Source organism: Canis aureus, chromosome 7, assembly GCF_053574225.1.
Source record: "Canis aureus isolate CA01 chromosome 7, VMU_Caureus_v.1.0, whole genome shotgun sequence".
NCBI lineage: Eukaryota > Metazoa > Chordata > Mammalia > Carnivora > Canidae > Canis > Canis aureus.
In genome coordinates this window covers 9,828,518-9,842,579 of record NC_135617.1, presented here as the reverse complement: position 1 = coordinate 9,842,579, position 14,062 = coordinate 9,828,518, and the positions used below count along the sequence as shown (strand labels likewise).

At 44.7% G+C, this 14,062-nt stretch overlaps 2 protein-coding genes across 4 annotated transcripts in view; one reads left to right on the top strand and one right to left on the bottom strand.

The window, feature by feature from the left end:
• LOC144317060 (uncharacterized) overlaps window positions 1-6,044 on the top strand; it is a 105,094-nt gene extending 99,050 nt beyond the window's left edge. For all 3 annotated transcript variants that reach the window (XR_013382929.1, XR_013382930.1, XM_077902940.1), the window contains one exon: window positions 4,823-6,044. Coding sequence is in view for 1 of the 3 variants with exons in the window: in XM_077902940.1 (XP_077759066.1) it covers window positions 4,823-4,853 (31 nt within the window). In the remaining 2 variants the exon portion in view is untranslated. The remainder of the gene's footprint in view (window positions 1-4,822) is intronic.
• The window catches only part of PREP (prolyl endopeptidase), a 117,906-nt gene that overhangs the window by 4,966 nt on the left and 98,878 nt on the right, over window positions 1-14,062 (bottom strand). Inside the window, exons 11-13 of the mRNA XM_077902926.1 lie at window positions 8,673-8,809; window positions 5,739-5,833; window positions 2,778-2,909 (exon numbers count right to left, since the gene is read on the bottom strand). Of these exons, the coding sequence (XP_077759052.1) occupies window positions 2,778-2,909; window positions 5,739-5,833; window positions 8,673-8,809 (364 nt within the window). The remainder of the gene's footprint in view (window positions 1-2,777; window positions 2,910-5,738; window positions 5,834-8,672; window positions 8,810-14,062) is intronic.

Genomic DNA, 14,062 nt, shown 5'->3' with positions numbered 1-14,062 from the left:
CCGGAAGGGAATCTCAGCGCGGGAGTTATTCAGAAAAGCTCAAGGACTTTCTGGATTGCTACACAACGGGAACTGGGGGCCACAGGAGCCAACTGTGTGGTTAGAGGGGTGGAATTTCAGCCCTACCTCTGACCTTAGGGGAGGGGAGAGAGTTAATAATGGCTACTGATTTAATTTCTCATGCCTGCATAAAAGAACTTCCATAAAAACCCCTAAGCAGATCCCTGGGTGGCGCAGCAGTTTGGCGCCTGCCTTTGGCCCAGGGCGCGATCCTGGAGACCCGGGATCGAATCCCACGTCGTGCTCCCGGTGCATGGAGCCTGCTTCTCCCTCTGCCTATGTCTCTGCCTCTCTCTCTCTCTCTGTGACTATCATAAATAAAACAAAACAAAACAAAAAACAAAACCCTAAGCAATGGAGTTCAAAGAGCTTCCAGGTTGGTGAACACACTGAAGTGCTGGAAGGGTGGCCTTCCTAGAGAAGGCATGGAAGTTCTGCAAGCCCCCCTTTACCCCATCCCTTACTCTACTACTGTTCCAGTCTATAAGCCGTCCTAGCATATTACCAAACCCGAGGAGGTGGATCATGGGAACCCCATACCACCATGTGGGGTCTGTGCTAACTCTGGGCAGTATCAGAACTGAATTGCAGGTCACCCACTGGGTGTCGGAGAGCTGGAGAATTGGTTGGTGTGGAGGAAAAAACCCTATACGTTTGGTGTTGGAAGTGTTGAGTAGAAACCCTTTATACAGTCCAAGGCAGGGCCTGAAACCCAGCATAAGCTCTAACCAATACTGGCACACGTTCTTGTCCTGCTTTAAAAATACTCTTGTTTAGTTATAGAAATATTTCTTAGTTTTCATAATTCAACAGATATTTATTGAACATCCTGCCATGTGCCTTTTATGGGAAAGTTAAGTGAACAAGCAATTACAGTGTGAGAACCACCACTGTGAGGGGGAGGGGAGTCCATGGGGTGTGGGGGAACCCAACCTGGGGTAAGGCAGTTAGGGAGGTGTGGGGAGGAAGTCACATCAAAGCTGGTGTGCTGAACAGTCAGTCAAGGGAATCTGGCCTTCTCCTGCCTCTGGCCAAAAAACCTAGTTTGCACCCTCATTGCACCTGATTTTGGTGCTTATTTATAATACCAGATCGTGGGTTCCACCCTGGGATACTCTGATTTGCTCTCAGGTGTGAGAGGGGCAGGAACCTGTTCTTTTTAGTAAGCCTTGAACACCCTGAGAAGGGAAATCCATTTCTACAAGTTCCTCAAGGGACCAGGGTTGCCAATAGATGTACACCAGTTCCTGGCTATGAAACTGAAAAGATAAAGGAGTTATTGGATGAAACCGTGAATTACTCAACTGTCCCACTATTGGTATCAGATGGTATTTTCAATATCCTTTCCCATTAAATCTTAGATGTGCCCTTCGTTCTTCTGTTACATTTCACATATGATCTACATGCAAATTCAGAACACACCCAGAATCTGACCCCTTCTTGCTGCTTCCGTTGCCACACTCGAGGGCCAAGCCACCACCGTGTCTCACGGGGATGGAGGCCTCCCCTTCATCTGCCCTAACACCATAACACGATCAGTGCAAGGTCGATCCCATAAAATTCCCGCAATGGCTTCTTTCTTCAAAGAGTAAACCAGGCCCGCTGGACTGGGTCTGAGGTCCTGCCTGTTTTCGCCTCCTGACCCTCTCCCTCGCTCACTGTGCCCAGCAATTATATCAGTGCTCTTTCTAAATTTAAACCAATTATTTTGGATCTATAGATTTTACCTCCATGGGAAATTTTTTTCAAGACTATATTCTATTGGGGTAAAGAGTATTCAGGTTTTGCAATGACTCAGTATATTTCAAGGATAAGGAAATGGAGTGAATGTGCAACCCGCGAGTCCCCTTCCAAAAGCAGATTTTCACACGTGTTTTAAGTTGAGTCTACAGTGGTACAATGTATCCTCATATCCTAATGACACTGGATGTAGGGCCCAGTAAGCAAAGTCCAGGCCACCATAAATGTTCAATACAAAGTAAAATGTCCTTAACTACCAAATATTAGGAAAAGCGACTTCAAGGCTGTGCCATTTAGAGGTTAAAGGAGCAGACTCTAAACCACAGTGTTAGGCTCCAACCCCAGCATCACCACTTGGCAGCTGTGTGACACGAGGCAAGCTGCTCAACCTCTCGGTGCCCCCAGTCCTCGGTAAAATGGGAATAATACCAGTTCCCGTCTCTCAGGCTGCATGTGTGTCCAATGAGTGTGTGCAGCTGAAGGGCTCAGCACTGGGCCCAGCACCCAAGGTGCTCAGCAAGTGTGAATTAATACCATGAATATTTCATTACTGTTCTGCTGTGCTACCCCATTTTCCTCCATCAATCTTCTCTCTGAGCACACAGCGTAGGTGTTCACCAAATCTTACAGGTTCTGAGTAGCATAATCACATTTATTGGTTATTGGCTCAGTCCTGTACTGGCTGAACCCTAGAAATCTATGGGTCCACTGTGGGGCGCTGGTCCCACCCAGTGTGCAGCCCAGAAGAGCTGGGAGCAGGCAGGCACGACAGCTTCTCAGGGTGTCACGAATCAAGCCTGTATAAAGTGAGTTCAGTTGGGTCTTTGTGTGTCATTTATCAGATGCCCTGATACAAATGGGTTTTGCTTTCTTTGCTCCCATCCGTGAGCCAAAGTCAGTCAAGAGCTGTCTACGGACAGTGTATCTGAAAACCCCCAGAGTGTTAACTAGTAAGTACAATAGAATCCAGGTCTCACCCACTAAGAGGCCTCCGTTTGAACCTCCATTAATAGTCAGCCTCTTGGGAGACGTGTAACCTTCCTTGATAAGATACTCCGCGGCGTGCTGAAAGTCATCAAAGCAGTTCTGTTTGTTTGCCAAGATACCACCTGCAATGTGCCAAAGTGAAAGATGGTTAAGAAAGAAAACATTAAAGAAAAACAAAGTTTAACCTAAAGGGGCTTCAAATGGTAGGGGGGCAGGGTTTCAACTATCGATCACTTACACATACCGGGCTAACACCACACTTAGAAAAACGCTCCAATTGAAATTTTGTTATGCATCATGGAAATCCATCACCACCACCACCACCAATCTACATGGTGGATCTGTACTTCCCCAAACACTATGGCAATGCCCCGCAGGGAAGAGATGATCTGTTAGAGAACCACGAGGACACAAGTACGAAAGCAGGTAACCACAAAGAATCTAGATTTTGGAGAGACCAAACTTAGCCTTGAGCTGCGCTCCGCATAGCAAATAACGATGGGGCCGTGTGTGGTTCCTGCTTCCTGGACAGCACCTGGTGCTGGCGGGGACAGCACCCGCTTCTGAGCCCTCCTCCTCGCAGGAGTTTGAAATGGTAAAGCTGAGAAACAGGGTCTTTAGTTTTGCCCTTATTTAGAGAATGTAAGCAGGAGTTTGGTGGGGAGGTGGTGCTACCAAGAGCAGCCTATTACGGTTTCTCAGTCCTTGAATGAAGAGCTCAGACATCTCCCCCAGAGAATCTGGACTTTTCTCACCGAGAAGTCCTCCAATGTATAAAAAGCACACAAAGAAACTATGTAAAGAGAGGAACATTTGTACAGTCTTAAAATATCTAAAAGTAAAGGCCAAAAGTCAAAGATGTGCCCCCAACGGAAGAGATGTCTGAAATAACTGCCTAGGAGATGAACAAAAAGCAGACACAGGTCTAATTAGATATCTGAGATTAACCACTTTTGCGGAAATTCAATTACAGATGAAGCAGTGCTACTGAAGAAATTTTTTCATATCAAAACAAATGTTATTAAATTTTTAATAAGAAATTATCGGTGAATTAGAACAGCTAGAATTACTTAGTTTCCAGGAATAATATCATTTTGGGTATAGGACTATATTTTTTAAAGAGCATTACATTTTAAACTCAATACACAGAATGGAATTTAGATATATCAATGTTTAGTACACTAGGGTCTACTGGAAAAATCCATTTCTGGCCCCTTGACTGCCTAAATTTGGGGAGAGTCTATGAATCAGTCTAAATGGAGATAGTCAGCTTTTAGACTCATTCAAATACATTTGTAACTCAATGAACAATGGAATTTAGATCTATCAATGTTTAGTACACTAGGGTCTACTGGAAAAGTCCATTTCTGGCCCCTTGACTGCCTAAATTTGGGGAAAGTCTATGAATCAGTCTAAATGCAGATAGTCAGCTTTTAGACTCATTCAAGTTCCAAGGTCTCCCCGGGTCTTTTGGACAAGAAGTTGGTTCTAATTAATACAGAGACGAGAGAGCGCACTGATGCCTAGCATAGCAAGGTGGGCACCTGATGACCGGAGGGGTTTTATGGAGAAGAACCTGGGTTCTCCAGGAGAGGGCCAGAGGACCCAGAGTCCACGCAGGGGTGCGTCTATGTATGCCACAAATGTTTTAACTGGTAAATGAGGTGTGTCAGGGGGTCCAGACTTAGCATATGGTTTGGGACATAAATATATGGTATGTAGAGGTTTTCTTAGCTTTCTTTGACCAATCATCTCTTAATATCACAGTATGATCTTAGTGTAATTGAACTCTAACATCAGGGTCAAAATCAGGTCAGGGTCAAAATTATACAATGAAACAATTGATAAAGTCTTTGGAGATGACACTTGGGAGCAGCTGCCCTAATGGTGGCGGGCAGGTCAGGAGCCCATGTGTTAGCGAGAAATACTCACAAGATGCTCAAATAGTATGTTGTCTCGTGTCAGCGTTTGGGGTGCTTGCTGGATGTTCAGCATCCTGACACCTAATAGGTACTTATGAAAAATCCCTTTACAGATCTACCCTCATCCCTGCAGACTGGATTTGATGCAGAAAACCACAGTGTTTGGCCTCAGGTTCAGGAACAAAAGGATACACACAGATCTGCTGTTCCTACTGTGGGAGGAGACCCCCTCTGCCTGGTGCTGCTGACCAACCCCGAGCCCTGGGGGCTATGCTTGTTCCAGTAAGCCGCCTTATCAGTGACGCTGATGATGAGATGGGGGAGAAGCTTGGGGTTGGTGGGAGCAAACGTGTGTTCCCACATCCTCCTCTGGCTGTTGGTTAGTCTCTGAACTCCAGATGCCCAATAGGCTGGGGGAAGGGCTGTGCTTCATATGCAAAGAAAGGGAAGTGATAAGGCTTTTAAAAAATTATGACAGCCTGGGGAATGAAGCTTAGTATAGAAGCAATATCCTCCATGAAGCAGGATACATGCTTCAGGAGCCCGGAGAACAGAGACCGAATCCTTAAAACCAGAAAAGCAAAACGCCTGAGCTGCCCATGACAGAGTCACAGCTGTAATGCCAGGAGGATGCCGCTGCTTAGCATCATCAGGACAATCAGAGAAAACAAGCCAAATGATGCTCACTCTGGGAACAGGAAAGATCTATTTAAGATTGCTCTTTTTAAGAGAAAATGACCTGTCTGGAGATGGCCAGATAATGCTAACCAAAATACCAATTCTGATTATGGTCTATAGGGAATGGTTTGGATAAGTATGTACTTCATTAAAATAAAGAGATTACAGAGGAAAACAAAACATGAAAAAACAGTTGTTTTTGGAGGGGCAGTGGTGCCTGCAACCTGTCGGAACATATCCTAATTTTTCTCTTGCCTAGCCACAATGCTTTTCTGCTCCTGACCCCGTCAGCTCGTCCAGACACAGCTTTGGCTGTGCCATGTTTGTGCTTCTGTAGAGAGAATATCTCACCTTTGTGCCACGTCTCTCCATATTCGCCACCTCCTCTGATGTTGGCCACCGCAAGGACACCGCCCATGTGTCTCACAAAGATGAGCCTGGACACACTGAGAAGCAGTTCAAATAATTAGCCTTCCATTAACCACCTGGTAAGGACCATGCCGTGTCTCCCCATCAGGAAAAATGTATCCCCGAAGACATTCCACATGTAATGTTACTGCAATAGGAGCCCAGTATTTGTATATTATTTGATTAAAGTGCAAAATATAAAAGTTCTGATGAATGTTTAACTGCAAAGTTCATATATTTTCATGTGTATTCAGTGTATCTCATTTTTCTATACTGGTAAATATTTTACTATAGGGAGTGGGAATACACAATTCATAAGGCAAACAAAGAACCGCCCTCATTTCATGCTGAATCCATCTTCTAAACAACTATGTTGGCAAATTGGGTCTCTCCAGCCACGTGACACAGCTCTGGTGTGAATGGCTCTGGGACTGCACGCATCCCCATCTGTGGTCCCTACTCCACTGTTTCTAGTATCTCTTTCTTAATTGTTCAAGGTGGAATAAAGAAAGCTGTTTCTGAAATTGGATTTTAAAGAGGTTTACAGACATTTAGATGCTACACAGGTGTGAGAGAGGTAGAGTAGACCAAGGACACACGGCCCAGAAAGCAAGCATGGAGGGCTCAGGGCTGGAGAAGGTTTTCTAGAAATAAGCAGAAGAAACTATAGCACAAAGCCACCAGAAGAAAGAGTTAAGGAAGTCCTTTGGGAAATCTGGATTTTGTTTTCTTTTTTCCACTCTCACCCTAATGGTGCTAAATGACATCTATTATTTCTGATAGCTAAAATTAATTCTGCCTTGAGATGGGTTTATGAAAATTTTATGGGGCACCTGGGTGGCTCAGTGGTTGAGTGTCTGCCTTTGGCTCAGGTCTCGATCCTGGAGTCCTGGGATCGAGTCCTGCATCAGGCGCCCCACGGGGCGCCTGCTTCTCCCTCTGCCTCTCTCATGAATAAATAAATAAAAGCTTAAAAAAATTATTCTCCCTTTTAGTAGCTAGGGAAACACAGGCTTCTGAAAGCTGGGGCTCTGGATGGCCTGAGTGCTAATTTCCTGGGTTTTGAGGACGCAGAGAAAAGCAGAGTTGGAGGAGGTGATCCTAGCACACAGCTGGATTGGCCAAACAGATTTTCAAGCACTTGGTCTTCTCATCAACACCGTTTATGCACCTCTGATGGTCTCTATGAAGCTCCCAGCATATCTGCTGGGTTCTGGGATAAAAATGGTGCAGGGCCCCTTCCTTACTCATTTCTCAAGTCCCAGTGGAGCAGGATTAATAACTACTTGTACAGATGAACAAAGACAAGCAGTTTTAGCTATGATAGATGTGGTTCAGGATTCAGAGTTGTCTCCATCCAAGACCCACTATAGAGACTAAGGGAAGTGGGGCTCAGGGTGCAAGTCTCTTCTTCACGGAATGAAGCACATGTTCACTGGCCCTACTCTCAGGCCTCACCATGACTTGAAACTGAAGCTTGAATTTCATCACTTTGAACAACAAAGAGGGGCAATGACACATTTTACTTTTTGTTTTAAGGATTAGGTTAATGTAGTGAGCCAACAGGTGTTGGTTGCTATTCAGACTAATAATCACAAAGAATAAATATGGCACATGGTTAACTTCATAGACATGGATATAAGAATGGAGAGCAAATCTCACTGCCAGGGAAACTCTGGCAGGAGGTGGGCAGCCCGTCTGTGGCTCAGGCCCTGCCTAGAATAATGGCTGGTATGAAGGAAGCATTGCAGAGCGTAGAATGGCACGGTCACTGTACAGTGAACAAAGAACAGTCCCTATGCCACTCTTCTAACTGGTTTCCTTTCAATTTATTCATGTGATGATACATAACAAATCTTCTGAAAATATTGGTCTGCATGATGATTTTACAAGTCCATCAGCTCCCCAGTATCAGAAGGATAAAATCAAACCCTTTAACCAGAGTAAAACAAACCCTTTAACCAAGGTAGGTCACAGTTTGGCTATAAACTACTTCAGGGCAGGGACCAGGTTTCCTGCTTCCATCAAATCCTGAACACTTAGCCAGCAAAGGCTCAAAACAAAGCGAGAGTTCCTTGTCTTCAAATTTGGGGCAGCTACTTGAATCTACTCTGAATTTATGTCCTGGTAGTCACCAGTCCATAAATTTCTTTCCAAATAGGATCAGATTTCATATGAAGCTCTATTTAGAAGTTGGCTTATGGCCGGACTTGCTGATAGGGGACTCCTTGCTTTTACTCAAAATGCCCAATGCAAATTTTTACACCATGAATGGGATATTAAAATCAAGTTTGCAAATAATTGACAGAAGATATTTAAATAACAGCAAATGTATCAATGCAGATTCCCCCCCCCCCCCCCCCGAATCATAAACAGTTTGGGAAATAATCACATAAACAGTTTAAAAACAAGTAATAGCATATACAGAAAATACACTTGTGGCTGAATGTTAAGATGGTCTATTTTAAGACTCTGTGCTGCTGAAAAATATAATTATTAGCTGAAAAATCATTCCCTCTGAAGAGAATGCTGAGGGCAATGGCAGGCCAGCAAATGACAAACACGGAAGGTACGAGCTTCCTTTCTTCCGGACCTTAGGTTGATACCAACCTTCTGTAGCCTGGCAGCTACAGCCTCAGCATCTGGTTCTCAAACAACCTGTTCACTGAAGACACAAGATTAGCGGGTCATGATCCTAAAATTCCGGACCAGAAGGGCACGTACTTAACACACAATCCTGCCTCTCCACAAAATAAGCAAGAAATATAGAGCTAAATACATTTTAAGAAATGAGTTAGTGGACTAGTCTCTGCTTTCTTCCCACTGTATGGAGAGGATCAAAGGCATGTCAAGGTTCTAAGAGTGTTCTACGCTTACCTGTAGTTGGGTGTGATAGATATGTTGAAGCCGCCGTAGCCATATAAGAAGGCAGGATGAGAGCCATCCAATTTAATGCCCTTTTTATGCACAATGAACATTGGAATCTTTGTACCATCCTTGCTGGGGTAGAAAATCTAGAACAAAAGAAAGCAGAATAGATTTCATATTACTTAGCTACACTTGCATGCTTTGACACGGGAGAAACGTGCAGGCAAGTAAATTCTCTCTCCAAGATGTAGGGTAGCAAGATGGATAGCCAGTACCGGCGGGTACCTGACCGAAGCATCTTTCACTTTTTATGGAGACAGTGTGGGGTAGAGAAGAGTGTCTGAAAGTAGAGAGACCTGAATTTGAATTCTTATTCCTCAACCCGCTAATTAGGTTACCTGCAGTGAGCCACTGATCATCCTTAGGCCTCACTTCTTCAGCCCCCAATGGGGCCACTGTGCCTACTATACGGAACACAGAAGACAAAGGGCCTTCGGTTCTCTACTCCTCCCACTCCCCTTCCCAGCACTGGAAGAATCAGATCGGCCGTCCTACCAAACAATCCAGTCTAGGGAGACTCTTTTCTAGGGAACGGGTTTCATATTCAACTTCTTCCATACATGTTAAGATACTCAACCCTTCATTTTTCTGTGTTCAGCTATTCAGTAAATGTTAGCAACTACAAAACATGCATCAGGTGAGAGAGTAGAAGAATGACAACAAGGAAATCCTATTATCCCCAGTTAAAGACCTTTTCTCCAGCATTTTTTTTTTTCTAAGTATACTCCACACCCAACACGGAACCCAACGTGGGGCCCGAACTCATGACCTTGAGTCAAGACCCGAGCTGATGCCCAACAGACTGAGCCACCCAGGCGCTCCATTCTTCAGCCTTTTTAATTTAGGCTTATCACACTCACCAGAGCCTGGGCAACCTTGGGCAAGTTCAGGCAACATTTCTAATCTCCTTACTTCTTGGATAACAGGGGTAAGAGAAAAAGGATAAGAAAGAGGACACTGAGGGCAGCCCCGGTGGCTCAGTGGTTTAGCACCGCGTTCAGCCCAGGGTGTGATCCTGGAGACCCAGGATCGAGTCCCATGTCGGGCTCCCTGCATGGAGCCTGCTTCTCCCTCTGCCTGTGTCTCTGCCTCTCTCTCTCTCTCTGTCTCTCGTGAATAAATAAATAAAATCTTAAAAAAAAATTAAAAAAGAAAAGAAAGAAAGAAAGAAAGAAAGAAAGAAAGAAAGAAAGAAAGAGGACACTGAATGCTAACCGAGTGGTAAGCCACCAAAAGCAGATAATGGTTTCTTCCAGACAGAAAAGCTGTAAACAGCTTTCTCTTTGGGCAAACATGGTATCTTTACCCAAATGATACCTGGAAAGTGTTCTTGCTCAGAAACATCTTGCTGACCTCCCATGTTATACTCAAGGACATAAACCTTTGTGCTTAGTGTGGTTTGGAGCCATATGGTATCCAAGGCTTTTTACAGTGGCATTTCTATAGAAAGTAGCTACTAAGTCCTTGGAAATCAACTTGGGGGTGTGTGTGCGCAGGTTTAGCCAAAAGCACTACAGGGCCACAAAAATGCTGCAAGCCTGGTAGCTTTCTGAAACCTGCCAAGAATAGGAAAAAAAAAAAAAAACAAAAAAAAAAACATTTGTTTCTGACTTTGGAGAGAAATACTGAGAAAGATGCAAATTTGTGAGTTTAGGATACTACTTGTGAGTTTAGAGGATACTACTTGGGGTTCAAAGTTATCAGAAGGGACACACACTTTTTTTTTTAATAATAAATTTATTTTTTTATTGGTGTTCAATTTGCCAACATACAGAATAACACCCAGTGCTCATCCCGTCAAGTGCCCCCCTCAGTGCCTGTCAGCCATTCACCCCCACCCCCCACCCTCCTCCCCTTCCACCACCCCTAGTTCGTTTGCCAGAGTCAGGAGTCTTTATGTTCTGTCTCCCTTTCTGATATTTCCCACACATTTCTTCCCCCTTCCCTTATATTCCCTTTCACTATTATTTATATTCCCCAAATGAATGAGAACATACAATGTTTGTCCTTCTCCAATTGACTTACTTCACTCAGCATAATACCCTCCAGTTCCATCCACGTTGAAGCAAATGGTGGGTATTTGTCATTTCTAATAGCTGAGTAATATTCCATTGTATACATAAAGCACATCTTCTTTATCCATTCATCTTTCGTTGGACACCGAGGCTCCTTCCACAGTTTGGCTATCGTGGCCATTGCTGCTATAAACATCGGGGTGCAGGTGTCCCGGCGTTTCACTGCATCTGTATCTTTGGGGTAAATCCCCAGCAGTGCAATTGCTGGGTCGTAGGGCAGGTCTATTTTTAACTCTTTGAGGAACCTCCACACAGTTTTCCAGAGTGGCTGCACCAGTTCACATTCCCACCAACAGTGCAAGAGGGTTCCCTTTTCTCCGCATCCTCTCCAACATTTGTGGTTTCCTGCCTTGTTCCGCATTCTCACTGGTGTGAGGTGGTATCTCATTGTGGTTTTGATTTGTATTTCCCTGATGGCCAGTGATGCAGAGCATTTTCTCATGTGCTTGTTGGCCATGTCTATGTCTTCCTCTGTGAGATTTCTCTTCATGTCTTTTGCCCATTTCATGATTGGATTGTTTGTTTCTTTGCTGTTGAGTTTAATAAGTTCTTTATAGATCTTGGAAACTAGCCCTTTATCTGATATGTCATTTGCAAATACCTTCTCCCATTCTGTAGGTTGTCTTTGAGTTTTGTTGACTGTATCCTTTGCTGTGCAAAAGCTTCTTATCTTGTTGAAGTCCCAATAGTTCATTTTTGCTTTTGTTTCTTTTGCCTTCGTGGATGTATCTTGCAAGAAGTTACTGTGGTCAAGTTAAAAAGGGTTGCCTGTGTTCTCCTCTGGGATTTTGATGGAATCTTGTCTCACATTTAGATCTTTCATCCATTTTGAGTTTATCTTTGTGTATGGTGCAAGAGAGTGGTCTAGTTTCATTCTTCTGCATGGGGACACACACTTTTATATAAAGTTGTTCGTGGCTGGCTGTCAGCAGCCTCTAATAGAGTGTAACTGTGTGGGCGGTACGAGTAAATGCAGAGTATGAGGACAGGTTCCAAGTCACTGGCTGGGGCTAACGAGCTCTAACACAGGGCCTTCATTGCAGACTTGGGGAGAATCTGGAGCACTCCAACCACAGAAGGAGCAGGGGAGCAAACTGTCTCACACGATTCTATCTTAAACGAATCCTCTGTTCAAAAATAGTGTTCCCTCCAACTTACACCCATCCTCAAACCCCTGCCCTGGCACCTCATCTCCCTCCAGTCCGGCTCACGTGTCCCCAACACCCTCCTGTGCTCCCTTGCTCTTCACCCAGCCACCAGCAGGGCTGATGCACCTCGAGTCTCTACTAAGCGCTCTCTCCTGATCCCAAAGCTCTCCATCCTGTTGCTCCGTGGCAATGTGGCTCCTCTGGTACCACTTTTCCTGCTGCCACTTGTAGATCTCCAATGCCTGCGAGCCGGTCTGCAAGTCTCCCCCATTTGGTTCCAGGGCAAAGGAATCCTTTTAGAACACCATCAGAAGCACAAAGACCCCTTCACGCCCCTAGCTGCAAAAATATATCTGAGTTTCAGTTGGTGTGGTTCAGATCTTAAAATAACACCCTTTGAACACTATCTGGTAGCGAAAGGGCACCGTGAAGATGATTACAATAAAATCAACTTCAAGAAGACTCCTTACAAGAAGGCTATTTCAGATTTGAAACAAATACACACACCATGTAGATACGGGCGCAGATTTTATCACATCTTTGTACACACACACACACTGGTGTTCTAGGTTATTTCCATTTACGGAACGGCAATTGATAATAGACCTTAACCTGACTCTTCAATAAAGGGCAAAGTGAATCCTGAGTCTTTTCATAACCATGGAAGGAATCCACCTGAACATTTTAGAAATAGTCATTACAAATAGCCCAGTCATTTTTTCCATCACGCACTACTTCTTTGACTTAACTGGAACTGGTTTCCTCTTGAAGCCACTTCCTTCAAAGATTTTCCTTAAGAGACTTTGAGGGTGTCTTTCCCACGGCTCTGGATTTGTTTGGTTAGGAAGAAAAGCCAGCAGACTCCTCATTTCCGTTTGTTTCCCAAACTTGGGCAAACCAAAAAGCTCCACTTCAGAATCTCACTAGTGGTTCTTCAAACTCACTGGCTGGGCCTAAGCATCTGTGATGAACGCGTTAAAAAATCTAGCTTCCCAGACCGCATTGCAGGAGATTCTGGTTCTACACACGTCTGGGGTGGAAGACTCCACGCTGCAGGTGTGGCATGTCTCCCACCTACTGTGGTGCAGGTGCATCGGGGCTCAAAGACTGGCCACACAGTTGGCTTTTATCACTCCCTTTATCCTTGTCAGTGCTATCGACTAACGCCAAGTGTTTTTCCCCAGCCCCTGCCTGGTAAGTCGATATGGGACTCTCTGTCTCTTACCCTAGTTCTCATGAGATTTTCTTCAGTGACTTGGACAATGCAACGTGATGACCCGTCCAGCAGCCTGTCCTTACAGATGTCTGAGTGCCTCAGTGTCAAATCTTAGCTTCCACGCCACCCTATCCGCTTGTTCATTTGAATGTTTGCTGTGGGTCCGTTCTGTACCAGGCAGTGGATGTAACGATGCACATCTGGATGATTCCTTCCCTCGAGGGACTAAGGGGGTACGGAGACAAACCACCAGCACCACAAACCCCCATCACCTTGGCTCTCCTGAAGTATCTGCCTTTTTCTTTGTAAACTCTTATCACAACATTCAGTCCCTCCTACTCTCTCTGGCTCTGTCAGCTTCACGTGGGCTTTCTTGCCCAGCTCGAGACCCTTAGCCAGGCCTCTCAGTGTCCCTAATGGCTTGAAATCTTCTCATTTTAACCCAAGCTGCTGAATTCCTTCTCCTCCTCCAGGTAGCTGGGGCTCAGAAAATGCCAGCTCACCTCACTGCAAGTTAGTAATACCTGCTCTCACGGGCTCTGAGCGTAGGCTTTATGTCTGTTTTTTCCTTTCCCTAAATGAGTTCCTTATGTTTCTCCTTCTTTTCCTTCCTATGTCTTTCCTAAATGCCTTCCTTGTACTTTTTTGTTCCTAAATCAATTCCAGAGTAGCTGTTTCCAACACTTTCTGTTTTCTCCCATTCCCGACACCACCCATTTGCATCCCCTACTCTTTGTCTTGCCCGTTGTCATAGAGCCCATCTGCTTAGAGTTCTTAAAAAACCTGCCAACTTCACTCACCCTCTACAACCCCATGGAAAGAAAGACTCAGCCTTGATTCTAGCCCTTGCTAACCCCACCACCATCACACTTCCAACTATCACAACGTTTACACCTTTTG